General features: G+C 49.0%; 1 protein-coding gene across 1 annotated transcript in view; it reads right to left on the reverse strand.

Moving 5' to 3' along the window:
* LATS2 (large tumor suppressor kinase 2) overlaps positions 1-14111 on the reverse strand; it is a 75978-nt gene that overhangs the window by 12371 nt on the left and 49496 nt on the right. Inside the window, exon 3 of the mRNA XM_028107042.2 lies at positions 487-619. Within this exon, the coding sequence (XP_027962843.1) occupies positions 487-619 (133 nt within the window). The remainder of the gene's footprint in view (positions 1-486; positions 620-14111) is intronic.

The following is a 14111-nucleotide window of genomic DNA, read 5'->3' on the forward strand; positions in this document are numbered from 1 at the left end:
GAGAGCCTGCTTCTCCTTCTCCCACTCCCCCTGCTTGTGTTCCTGCTCTTGCTATCTCTCTGTCAAATAAATAAATAAAATCTTTAAAAAAAAAAATAAAGTCAATGAAATAAACCTCCCTTTTCAAAGACTCCCTCACAGGCCCAAGAGAGTAAAAAAGAACATTTTAAATCTCACTCTGCTGGGCTGCCTAACTTTAATATCCAGTGAGTTTTTCAATCTTCATAGAACAAAACATGTATACAACTGTCGCCCCCTGGAAAGTACCACAGGCTATTTCAGGACCCAGGTAAGTCCCGTGATCTGCCACCTGTCGCCTCCCCTGACAGGGCCCGAATGCAGAGCAGGGCAGGCCCAGCTCACCAGTAAGAGCAGTGAGGCCAACGGCCAAGAGGTAACGTGCTGACTGGGGCCACACTGGACCTCCCTTGCTGCAAACGGAGTAGTGTTTGTTGATCACCCACAGTGCTGCAGGTCTGAGCTCACCTGGCGAGGTCTGCTTAATGACTCGCACAATCTGTTCGTTCCTCGGGTCCAGGTAGCCCATCTTGCTGATGTACTCCAGAGCAGCTTCGATACTCCGGCTGCCGGTCTGCTTCAGAGCCCTGCCTGCCATCTCCTGGGAGGAAAGCACATGGATGCTTCAGTGGGCGGTATTAATGACTGTCATCCTAAAACAAAGCCACACGGGGACTTGCGTTCCCGCCCTGCTCAGGACCGTGTGACATCCGCCCCTCTGTGCCTGCTGGGGTCCTGCAACAAGTGCTGCAGACGAGTCTCAGAATGAGCAGAGCTGGCCCCATGTCCTCAGGTGCCTCATGACAAAAGCCTCACACACACTAGACCGTAGGCTACTTAGGGTATGTCACAAACACACTGGAATTCTGAGGGTGGACCTGAAAGAATCTTAAGTTCTGCTTCTCTGTAGAAGACTTTTGTGATTGTACTAATAGATTCTGCTTTGTGGGTAAACCTAAAACTAGAACAGCTTAATGTGAAGAACGGTTGAAGTCAGAGACCCTAGCTTTAACCCCAGATGACCCCCAGGCTAACTGGGAGAAGGAGAAGGCGTGGCCTGCCCACCCCAGCCCCCCACTGGAGGAGGGGAGGGTTGCCAGAGTCATTTATAAAGAGCTTGCTCAATGCCCTGTGCTGGCTATGGTAGCTGGGAACTTGCACTTGGGCTCCTGATCTAGTGGGAGAAAGAGAAACCAGGTCCCAAAGGAACCCCTGGAGCAGTGCCCAGCACAGGACAAACCCCTAAAACGGCCTCTGGGATGAACAAGAGACAGAAGCTGGGGACCACCATGGGAGACACAGCGGACAAGGGTCAGCGATGAGGGATGAGGGTCAGAGGAGACGGATTCCTCCTGCTGAGGGAGGGGGCACCAGGCACCGTTGGTGGAAGAGATGGAGGCACGCCTGGCTGCCCAAGGACAGACCGAATTTGGGTAGATGGAGAGCCCAGGAGAGAAAAGGCATTCTTGGCAGGGGGAACAGTTGGAGCAGAGACCGGGGGTGCAGAGAACGGGCAGAGTGGCAGGCAGCCAGCAGGGGCACTAGAGACGGCAGAGACGGAGCCACAGGCTGGGGCTAGATACCACCCGGTTCTGGAGGCTTTCGAACAGGGCACATGGGGCAGTGAGAAGACCAGTTTGGGGCAGAGAGATGGTAAGCAAGCTGGAGGCAGTCTCAGGCTGGGGAGATCAAACAGGCCAGAGCAGACGGGAGACCGGAAGGGCCAAGGTGCCTGTTGGCTGGCTCAGCAGAGCTGTGGGCAAACGGGAAGGATGGCAGAGGCCGGCCTCCTGGAGACAAGGACGCACAGGCAGAGGCTGCAAATGGGGACTCTGTGGAAGGGGGCACTGAGCACTGTGAGCGGGGGAGGGGCAAGCAAGCGGAGAGGAAGCAACAAAATGCAGAAGGGGTGGTGGTGGGAGCCGAGGGGGTGCCGAGGGCATAAGGGGTAGGAAAGCATGGCAAAGGAGATCCCGTGGCTCAGACAGGAGAGAACAGGGGTGAGGGTGCAGGAAGACCCCAGGACGATGAGAAGGAAGCTCGGGGCTGTTGTGGGCAGAAAGACTGGCTGTGCTAGCCAACGGCCACTCTGGAGAATCCATACTCGTCCCAGACACTGAGAAGGAACCGAGCTCCCTGGCTTCCCCAACCAAGTGCTTTTCCAGACTAACTCAGAACTGACCACTGTGCTGCCACCAGCCCTGGGACAGGGCATCACACACCCATGACTTTCATGAGACGAATCTGTCCATCCATATGTCTGTCTCCTCCTCTGTGGACTGGGAGAGCCTGGTGGGGCCTGAACTCCACGTCACTTGTGGTTGTATCACCCACCTAACATAGCAACTGGAACAACTTCAGTGCTTAATATCCCTCTGATTACATAATGCTAAAATCCAGTTTTCCATTCCTGGCCGTATCCCCACCTTATAGTAGGACAAAGCACACTGGCTGTAACTTGTGTCTATATTCTTGGTGATGCCAGGAGACATGGCAAGATGGTGGGGGGAGGGCAGGGGGCAGGGACCGATGGCCCGAGATGGGGGGGGTGGGGACATGCTGGGTGCAGGAGGCTGCGTGGGGGCGGGGGGGCGGGGGGGGAGAGCATGAAGAGGCAGCTTAGTAGGCAGAGAGAGAAATGGCGGTAAGAACAGAGCAGTGTTTTGAAAGCAGAGCTTGGACAGACAGAAAGGGCAAGTGCGTCAAATCCAGTGGGGCCATTGAGAGAGAGGTGCAGAAGCGAACACGGCGATGCCTCACCTGCAGACGGGAGGTAATCCTTCAAGCTCCCTACTTCACGGCTATGTTATGCGATGAGGTCATGTCTGCAGAGAACTCTCAACAGCTCGGAGAAAAACATGGTATAAGGCCGCATCTTATCAGGATCACCCTGGAGCAAAATATGCGCCCGTGGGAGCTGACCCTAACCACAGCAGTCTGCTCTGTCTGAAACGTGACCACCAGCTCCTGCCTCCTCCAGGGGGGACTGCCAGGCGTGCTCACTCCTTCAGCGCCTGCCGAACGGCAGCAAAGTGCTGACTCGTGGACTGACCAAGTCAAAACAAATACATTCTCAAATTCTCCCTGTTTACTGGGCACCCACGACTTCAAGATTTATACATTTACTGTGCTTTAAATCTAGGAACTTAACCAAGAACAATCAACAGGAGACCACAAATAATGACTGTGTTCACAGTGATGCTTCAAATCATAAAACCTAATCAACGCTAACGAGGCAACTTGTTTATTAAAAACCGTCAAATAATCCAGATCTTGGGACGCCTAGGTGGCTCAGTCGTTAAGCGTCTGCCTTCGGCTCAGGTCATGATCCCAGCATCCTGGGATCAAGCCCCGCATCCGGCTCCCTGCTCGGCTGGAAGCCTGCTTCGCCCTCTCCTGCTCCCCCCTGCTTGTGTTCCCTCTCTGGCTGTCTCTTTCTCTGTCAAATAAATAAAATCTTAAAAAAAAAAAAAAATCCAGATCAGTCGAGTCTTGCCCTTGTTTGTTCCTCACCCTCATTTGGCAAATAAGTAGTTTCTATACATTAACCCTCGGAAGATGCTACTATACAGACACGTGTAGCTAGGTTTTACAGCTGAAGGAAATCCAGGATCATTTCTAAATCCACTGGGAATATGGATCCTGCCTCTCATCCAGCCTCACCATCTGCTGTGGACTGTGAACAGACCCAAGCAGACGTCAATCCAACAGCACAACCTGCTTCCTGCACAGTTGCTGAGTGTGACCTCTCTGAAGCTCCACATGACTCCGGCTGTCAGACACCAAGCCGGCAGCTTGGAGTGTCACCGCGGGAAGTGGCTCGGAACCTGCTTGGGGAGAGGTGCAGAAGAGAGGAAGGACGGCAGCCGCTGCCTCTAGCATCCCCACAGAGTGTCCAGGCGCTGGGCATGGCTGTCTGGTAGGAGAAGACATGGGCCTCTCCCCAAAGGTCAGACGCCCCTCCCGGCACAGGTCACGGGTGATGGTGGGGCCAAAGGTGCCATTACACACAGTATTTCTAAAGTACCCAAGAATGCCCAAATTCTGCCCCAGAGCTTAGGCACTTTTCCTGGATGGTATGTGCTCAGACACTGGCATATTTATGTGCATCCTGCACGGGCCAGTACACGCCAGCCCCCCATGCCCCTTTCTCCAGGAGCACACACTCATGTCCCATCTGCCTCTGGACTGTCTCTTCCTCTTACCCGTCCCTGCGCCACCCCTGCACCCCCCCCCACATATGCTCCTCTGTACCTTGTACTCCTATTACTGATCTGTCCCAGGGCATCTAAAGTCTCCACTACTAGTCTAGGCGCCCAATGAGCACAGGGGCAATGTCTCCTAATTTTGATTTCCTTAGTACCTTCAGTAATAAATGTCTTTGGAATCAAACTAAAAAGGCCTATCACATCCATAATAGAGAAAAGGAAAACAAAGCAAAAACTGAGGGAGAAAAGAGGTGACCTAAGAAGGCCAAAGTTAAAATGATGTGGCCGGCCCACCCCCCCCAAGGACCACCTCATTCACAGGAGCTGTGAAAACAAAGGGATCCTCTTCCAACCATTACTAGGACCTGACTGACATGTCACTTCTTCCCACATAGCCTTTTTTCCGTGAATACCTTCCATGGAAATGCTCTGTGGGAAGCCTTGCCCTCCAAGGCAGATCTGGGAGGAATCCGGGCTCTGAGAGTCCCTTGGCTGGTGGGCCACCTGTCCCTCCCACCCTCCTTTGTTGCTCAACAGGGCTTCCACGGAGTTCAGGGGAAACAATGAGGGGATGAACCAGGCCCTGGGAGGGCAGAGGTGCCCCCACCCAGGAGCAGCTGCAATGGCTGCTCGAGTGAACAGGGGCCCCCAGTGCCCAAGCCAGTCAGGGCAGCCAGACCTCAGCATCCACCCCCGGACCCCAACTGGGTCTGTCTGTCCCATGGCCCCTTCCACCCCACTCCCTGTCTATCTGTCTCATCTCAAATCTCCATTTCACAAAACTGCTTACCAATTTCCAATGGACTAACGACTGATCAGTCCTTTATCAAATTCATAATGAAAATTACTGGGAGAAAAAAAATACACCCCAAGATGCAACTAACAGCTAAAAGTACCTATCACAGGGATTTGCACTTGAGAGAAGGGTGACTTTCTACCCGAAACTCGAACCTGAGAGGCTCAGAGATGTGGACATGGCAAAACAGTGGTGGCTCACAGCTCTCACAGCATGGAAGCAAAAATGAGCAGGAGCTGATATGATCGAAAGCTAATCGTGAATCCAATCTTCACTGTAAAATTTCAATGGAAACTACTTGGTTTTGACGAAAATAAAAGTAAAAATGGAAACTACCGTAAATTATCTAAATTTCTAATGAAACCGAACATGGGAACTGACAAATGATGACTTTAAGCCAGTCCCAGAAAGTGACTGAAGCTTCATTTCCCACACTCTCCCCAACTTGTAGGGACTTGTACCGCCACCTGGGGCCCAGAGGAGCCCAGACTCCTGTCTGCTAGGCTCTCCACAGACCCCACCCCAAGGTACTTTGTTTCCCTCCTACTAGGGAAGGCCGGAGGGTGACAGAGACCAAATGGACGACTCCTACCTGGAAAAGAGATCCTACCAAAGGCCCTGGAAACACTTCGGGGTTCATCCCACAGCCTCCCAGTCAGCAGCAAGGGGCAAAAGCTCACGGGCAATTGGGCGGCACCTCTCCCGGACAAGCTGCCAGGGCGATGAGAGACAGAAGCCACATCCCTGCGCTCGCTAGTGACTGCCACAGGCCGCACACCACATGCCAGGCACGAGCAGAGAGCGGCAAGGGTGCCCACAGCCACGTCAGGACATGGAAGACTGGGAAGGGGGCTGGTGCCCTCCGGCTGAGTGAAAAGCCTGTGCACAGGCAAAAATACAACTGCACAGTCAGGGGGATGGCAGGAGGCCAGCACCAGGAGATGGAGAGGGATGAAGCTAAAGCCCGGCATTGGGCCCTAGAGTCAAGTTGAGGAGCTGGGTCACTCATCTTCCTTTCTCAAGCACGCACCATCATTTAAAAGTCCTGATCTAGAATTGGGCATGGCCAATCCAAACATAAAACCTGCTCCAGAACAGGCAGCAGGACAGCAGAGCAGTACAGAGCCTCGACGTGGAGCATGGAGCCAGGCGGCCTGGCTTCACACCTGCCCCCTGTCACGTAGCTGTGTACCCTTCGGCCAATTATTTACCTACTTTGAGCATTTGTTTCCCTTCCTGTGAAATAAGGCTAAGAGGGCTGCTCCACAGACAAAAAGAGATAATGACATGTTTCAAAACAGCACCATGTAAGGGTCTGCTCTCACAGTTCACAGAGGTATTTTAAGTGTCTCTGGTGACAAACGTAAAGACTATATTTGTAGATTTGATACAGATTCAATATTTAATCTTTCTAATACTATATGCTTACTTTTTTAACCATAATTATAAAGAGAACTGTCATGAGTTTCTTTTACCAAGTCTCAACAGACACCTCCGAGCTCTTCCAGTTCACCCAGGGCTGCCCCATAAATATTACCCCCTTCCGTGGGTGCTAGGATGGCCGTGCCCTATAGCAAGCACGTGGCCCCAGCTGAAGAGGAAGGACAGTCAGGTATCTGTTCCAGTGTCTGACACTAGAAAGAGCTGTGTGAGTGGAGGAATGACTGAATGGGACTCTGCCGGGAGATCCACAAAGGAGAAGAGGGCTGCCTGCCCAGGAGGCGGGAAGTGAGGTGGGGAGGCGGCCAGGAGGTGCTCTGGTCAGGCTGCCTCCCGCTGGGTGGGAAGATGGAGATAAAGCACAAACAAGGGCTGTACCCAAACACAGGCTGAAGAGAACGTAAAACACAAACGTTGACCACAAAAATCAAACTATTTCCCCGAGTTTTACTCTAGTACCTAATTTGCATACCTGGGAGAGCCTCTTCTATAGAAGCTGACAAAATCTTAAAGCTGTCCTACCATGTGTCTCTTATATTGTTTACCATTTACTAATTATTAACAGTCTAAAACCAAGCAATACAGCGGGTTAACAAGACTTTGATAACTTTATGCCACCTATCAACATGCACCAAGAAAATATTATATACAACTCATTCTCCTAAAGCCCTCCAGAAAGCTTCAGTTGGGATTGCTTAGTATCTCATACAAAAGTTATGCTTCTCCAGTAGGAACTCAGATACCACGTCTATAAGGCAGCCTTCTCTTCTAGACAGCCCTCCATGCTGGGGTTGAAGCCACTGTACGAGGCATGCTAGATTTGGTATAAGCTGCCTCCAGGGTTCAAACTCACTTCCTTGGTGATTGCTCTGTGCCACCTAGTGCAATGACTCGCCCTGTGCAAACCCGACCTCCCTCTTCCAGTCCTCCCATTCAGTAAACAACATGCGATTCTCCCAGCCTTGGAAGCATCTTGACTTTGAGATTTCCTTCACATCCCACATCCAATCTAAAAGCATTTTTTTCTCAGCTTTACCTAGACTAGAGTGGTAGAAGATTCTGGATGCTCTGAAGGCAAGAGCATTCCACCTTAGGTATCTCTCCCAAGAGATTTCTCCTTTTACATTTTATCAATAAACTGTTGAGAACTTAAAACTGGTTCTAGCCAAAATCAATTCTGGAAAATGGGATTTCCCCATATCTTGTCTGATATGAAAGGGACTGCAGTAGGCAGTTTAACAAAATGGCCAAGTGGATGACGTGTGGGGCATGTAGCCAAACTGCCCTCCCGCTGCCCTGGCAGAATCTTGGGCTGCTCCACACTCCCAATTCCAGAGTGTCTCCTGGGACCAGCCAAGCCTCCACTGTAGGTCCATTCCACCTCACATCCCCTCTGTCTAGTTCAGATCCTGCCCCTCAATGAGCCTCCTACCCAGCAGCCTTGTCCAGCGACCAGCTCTCCAGCTGCCACAGGGCCCCCAAAGCCCAGCCCTGCCAGCCCTGCTGCCTACACATGGCAGAAAGCCCACCGAACAGCATGAGGAGGACCTGCAATCAGTTGTGCTACTCCTCAGCCCCAGGTGCATGGGCTCTCGGTGCCAACTCAGCCCCAGCCTGGGGAAAAGGCTGTGGTCTGGCCAGGGATGTGCCCCACCTGCCTTTGCTCTCCTGACCTGGTCACCCTCAAACGGGTGCATTTTCTCCACCACTCACAGGTCCTACAGGGCAGAGCTGTAGCAAACCTAGTCATGAGCCTATGATTTCTGACTTATAACTCACAGGAAGACAAAAGCTGGGTTCACACACTCTGTACAGCTCGATTAGTTTATGGGCATCGACGCAGGACTGAGAGTAATTGAAATTCAGTGAAGAGTTATTATGTATGAAGGAAGGAATTTCCTACAGAGGTCCCTTCCCTAACCCCTTCCTGGTAAGGAAGCATTTTTCAAATGTTAGCAAAGCCATATCCCAACATTTTAACATTCCAATTATGAATTTTGGCTAAAAAAACTAGAAATGCAGAACTCAGGCCTTGTTGGGTCTATGTGGGCCTGTGTCTCAGTCCTCAGTACACACACTACCCATTTAAGTTCAAAGTGAGAATGGAGGAGAAGAGTCTCTGGCCATCCCTTGCTGAAGACCCCATCTCTAGCCAAGATCCCCTGGCCACTTGAGCACTGCTGTCCTGGGACTCAAATACTCCCCTTTCCCCCCCAAATCAACGGGCACTTCCTCAGCCTGTCAAGGAAAAGGAAGACAGCACAGCCAGCTTTGAAATTGGGGGGTAGGCCTCTTCTTCACATCAAAAAGGAATCTGATCCAGAAGCACTCTGATTTCCTGAGCATGGAAGAGAGAAATAAGCAGTGGGGTATGTGTGAAGGGTGGCCGCAGTCAGCGGCAGCCCCAAGAGGAAAGGTGCCCAGGTGCCCATGAGGCTCCGGCCGCTCCCTGGGGTGCAGGAGGCCTCGCTGCGAAGCCCACATACTGTCGCAGGGCTGCTTCTGCACTGCATTCCCTCAACCAAATGCTTCCAGGAGTTCTTCTGGAAACCAAGTGGAACACAGTGTTTCAGTGCATCCTGCCGCCAGTTTGTCAAGCCTTAATCAGAAACACAGGCCTCGGGCGGAATGGATGTGAATCACCAGCCAGCCCAGCAGACCCAGCCTCCTACCGTTCTCTGCGCTGCACGCAGTTCCCAAAGAGAATGAAGAGCACTCTACGTGGGCTTATAAGAGCTTCCTCGTGTGTGTGCTCCAACGATGGCTGGACAAACAGAAGCAGACTCTGACTTTTAAATGTGTGTACAAGAAAAGAAAATTAATTACTACTGCACATTAGAGGCTCATAGAAACTTCAACCCCTCGTGGCGGCCTCTTAAAGGTTTGCAGGACGAAGCCACTGCACCTACACCTTATTTACACAGCAAGTGGCTCTGGGTAGAGTAACTGCTCAGCACTTTTGAGGGAAAAAAAATTTTCTTTTTTAAGAGTATATGTATTTATGTGACAGAGAGAGACACGGCGAGAGAGGGAACACAAGCAGGGGGAGTGGGAGAGGGAGAAGCAGGCTTCCCGCTGAGCAGGGAGCCCAATGTGGGACTTGATCCCAGGACGCTGGGATCATGACCTGAGCCGAAGGCAGACGCTTAACAACTGAGACACCCAGGCGCCCTAGAAAAAAATAAAATTCTTAAAGTACCTGTAGGTAAGGGAATGAAGAATAAATCTGGCCTAAAATTAAACATGAAAAATTTTCAACCTTGCCAATGATCAAAGAAACACTAATAAAATAGTACTTTATAATTACTATTAGCACTGGAATAAACCACTATAAAGATAAATGGGTTGGTGAAATTCTTCAATAGTCCCAGATTTTTGGTGGCAATATAAACCATCGTAGTCCTTTAAGATGAACGTTTGTTATTAAGTATCAGTAGTTATAAAATTTGCTTGCACCCTGATTAAATAATTTCACTTCTTGAATTTTATTCTCAGGCTATTTTTTTTTTTTTTTAAGTAATCTCCACCATCAACGTGGGGCTTGAACTCATGGCCCCAAGAGATCAAGAGTCTCATGCTCTACTGACTGAGCCAGCCAGGTGTCTCTTTCAGGCTAATTTAAAATAATATTTTAAAAATATTTTAAAAATCAATTTGTACCAAGAAGTGTCAGAATAAGATATAATAAATCAGCCCTTTAAATAGAAGGGGGTGGGACGGGAGCTGGAAGGAGCTTAAATACCCAATGATAGAATGAGTATGTTAATTATAATTAATGTATTGCCCAGAACATACTAATACAGCCATAAAAATACTTTCTAGGGCCACAATTCTTTTACTTGCCAAATATTTACTAAACACCTCCTACTGTTCTCAATACTGAATATGCAGGGCGCCTGGGTGGCTCAGTTGTTGAGCGTCTGCCTTTGGCTCAGGTCATGATCCCAGAGTCCTGGGATTGAGCCCCACATCCAGCTCCCTGCTCCATGGGAAGCCTGCTTCTCCCTCTCCCACTCCCCCTGCTTGTGTTCCCTCTCTTGCTATATCTTTCTCTGTCAAATAAATAAACAAAATCTTAAAAAAAAATACTGAATATACAGCAGTGAACAAAACATGCAACCTTCAAAAGTGTAAACAACATGCAAAAATGCTTATGTACAAAATGTTATGTGTCTTAGTATCTTAACTATGTATAAATTAATTTTTTGTTTGTGAACAAGGGCTTAATTAGAACATGAGAAAAAGAGTCTGACTTAATTTTATGTTGAAATACCCATGATTTCTTTTTGTTAAAGACAGTAACAAAGTAAGAGTATTTATTGATGCACATGCCATATTCCAATAGAATAAAACTACCTGTATCATCTAGCTACATCATTGTGGGCAGATGACAAAAATTCTTCAGATTACTGTTGAGTCCAATGAGAGAGAAAGATTTCACAAGGTAATCCCTCTAAAATACCATGATATTGAGGGATATTTGCTAAAATGCTAAAGATTTTTACTTTTGCTACTGTTGAGGCAGGTGAAGAGAGGTATGCACACTCCATGGAAACTTAATATAGCAAAATTCCCTCTTAGCTTTCATACATACATATGGTTTCAGAGGTCCCAGATCCTCTCTTTCTATTCATGTGTGCCTATGTCTAAAAATGAGCACCAACAACTCCTCCAACCCTGTACACACAGGCTGCAGTTCCCATAGGAAGGTGGAGTCTATTGCTCCCCTTCAGTCATGGTTGGCCTGGGATTGGCTTCAATGGAATGAACCACAGGTGAAACTATGCCAGTTGTGTGCCTTGCCTCGCCTTCAAGAGGCCTGGCTGCTTCCATCCTTATTCTTTGGCTCTCTGTGTGGCTAGAGAGAGACCCAGCCAGCCTCAGCAGCTCCAGCCCACCCTGTTGCAGTTCCGGCATGTGGGTGATGCCATCTTGGATGCTCAACCCCCAGCTGAGCTCCCAGTGGAATGAGCCACAAGGAACCCCAGCAGACGCCATATGGAGAAGAACTGTCCAGGAGAGGCCAGCCAACCCAGAGGATCCTCATAAATAATAAAATTATTGTTATTTTTCAGCCACCAAAAGTTCTGGGATGGTTTGTTATACAATAGATAATTGACAATTGTAACAGTGTATAATCTGAAAAAGTATGTTCACCTATTTATTTTATCTTAAACTTTGTATTTAGTTATCATAATTTGGCTGCATATTCAGCAGTAAGTACTACCTTTTTATGTGGTCTTACAGTTCTGTAGGTCCTCAAATAAATATTTGGTTGGGTTAATATTTGACTACAAAATTATTATTATATCTCTAAATGTTTTTGTTCTTTTAAAGGAGTACCAAATTCTTGGCTATGACTTGTTACAATAACAGGTCCAATCTCTTTTTGAGAATAATAAACTATTTTTTTCAGTAATGAAAGTAATAGAAAAATACACAAAAACATTTTAAAGTGCTTCAGGAAAGAATGGGTGAATCTTTTTTTTTTTTCCTTAAGGGAGAACTCCTGGGTCCCAACCATATGTGTGCATAGGCATGCACTTGCGTGTGCACACAGCCCACAGCCTGGGCTTAGGAAACCAGCACTGCACTGGGCTTCCCAGCCCCAAGCCTCCAACCTGCAGGCACCCCTGTGCTCTGGCAGGAAGCCCTTTGGCTCCAGCAGCACCAGGGAACAATCCAGCAGCATCCTGATCCAAGGAGTGAGAGCCAAAGCCCAAGAGAGACAGCAAGAGCTTCACAAGGCAGAATCTGCTCTGGCCCCTTCCAGAGCACCTCCCCCACCCAACAAGACAACCCTGTTTATAAGAAGGGCACCTGGGTGGCTCAGTTGCTTAAGAGACTGCCTTCGGCTCAGGTCATGATCCTGGAGTCCCGGGATGGAGTCCCACATCGGGCTCCCTGCTCAGCAGGGAGTCTGCTTCTCCCTCTGACCCTCTTCCCTCTCATGCTCTCTATCTCTCATTCTCTCTCTCTCAAATAAACAAATAAAATCTTCAAAAAAAAATTCCTTAAAAAAAAAAAAAGGACAGCAGGTACTCTAAAATTTGGCTAGTACAATTCAGCAAAAAAAAAAAAAAAAAAAAGCATACACACCAAAGCACAGGGGAGTTATCATGTGCCTCATTTTTACCAAGTCTCTACAACAACCTCTACTGCTCAAGGAAACAATGAAGGAAATCCAGATCATCAATTCCAGTGTTCTGAGTGCTTAGGGAAGCGAGAAGCCTTTGGCAGACAGCAGAGAAATGGTGCAATCCACAGGAAGCAATGATGCTGGCCCCACAGAAGACAGAATTCTAGGGAAACTTCTGGTAACCATCAGCCAGAGGGTTTGACTTCTCAAGGTCCATGTTTTCCCAGCACAAAAGAAAACCTATCACTAAGAGCACACACTTAAAGAATGAGCTGAAGGATGCCAGGTGGAGGGCGGGGCTGAGTGCAGGTAGAAGACAGATCAACAAACTTTCTGGTAGAAAGGACAAGATCATATACAGAGAAAACTTAGAAAGAACATAACGTGACCTTGAGAGTGGACAACTGAAGAGATGCTAAGAGACCCAAAGCCAGCTTTCTCAGCTCCCTCTGTTGGGGAGAGCTCAGGCTGGCTAGGACGGCACCAACCTCAGGCTTTCTCCTGTGGCTTTCTATTCCTTTCAAGATAGGTTCAGAGGTCAGGACAAGAGTCCAGAAGGAAAGGCTTGCCAAAGCTTGGGAGTTCATCTGCAAACTCAACTCTGAACTTCCACTGTTGTCTGACAGAGACAGAGGTAAAACAGATACTAAAGATAAGGTAAGACAAAAGACCACCTGCCATTTGTCGTCAGCTGCCTAGAGGAGCATTACCCAGTGGTAAGAATTATGACAGGAGGTAATTTTGAGTTTTAATTCACACCCTTTTTTTTTTTAAAGATTTTATTTATTTGACAGAGGGAGACACAGCGAGAGAGGGAACACAAGCAGGGGGAGTGGGAGAGGGAGAGGCAGGCCTCCTGCAGAGCAGGGAGCCCAATGTGGGGCTCGATCCCAGGGCCCTGGGATCTTGACCTGAGCCGAAGGCAGACGCTTATCGACTGAGCCACCCAGGCGCCCCTCAATTCACACTCTTGATGGGAATTCTACCTTTGGAGGGAAAAGGTCTCCATAAAGGAAAAGCTTCAATGTCTGCCTCAACCCACGATGCCTGAGGAAGAGAAATCGTAGCAAGACAGATGATAGGGCCAGTGGTCTGTGAGCGAGGCATGTAGATGTCACTAGTGAGCAAAAGAAAACCGTGCCCGAGATGTGCGTGTTTTTTTTCTTTTTAAGATCTTATTTATTTATTTGACAGAGAGAGAGAGAGAGAGAGACGGCAAGAGAGGGAACACAAGCAGGGGAGTGGGAGAGGGAGAAGCAGGCTTCCCGCGGAGCAGGGAGCCCAACGTGGGGCTCGATCCCAGGACCCTCGGACCATGACCTGAGCTGAAGGCAGGCGCTTAACGACTGAGCCACCCAGACGCCCTGTTGTGCATGTTTTTATCAAAGATACCGGTACCCATCCCTGGTCTCCAACATCCACCCCATCCTTGAAAAGGGCAAATGGATGACCGGTTCAACTCTACGAAAAACCGTCTGGCACCAAAGCTTACGCGCTGTGATGGGACTGA

The sequence above is a fragment of the Eumetopias jubatus genome, unplaced genomic scaffold (genome assembly GCF_037043125.1).
Source record: "Eumetopias jubatus isolate StellerSeaLion01/CBP00866 unplaced genomic scaffold, mEumJub1_p1.0 scaffold_3, whole genome shotgun sequence".
Lineage (NCBI taxonomy): Eukaryota > Metazoa > Chordata > Mammalia > Carnivora > Otariidae > Eumetopias > Eumetopias jubatus.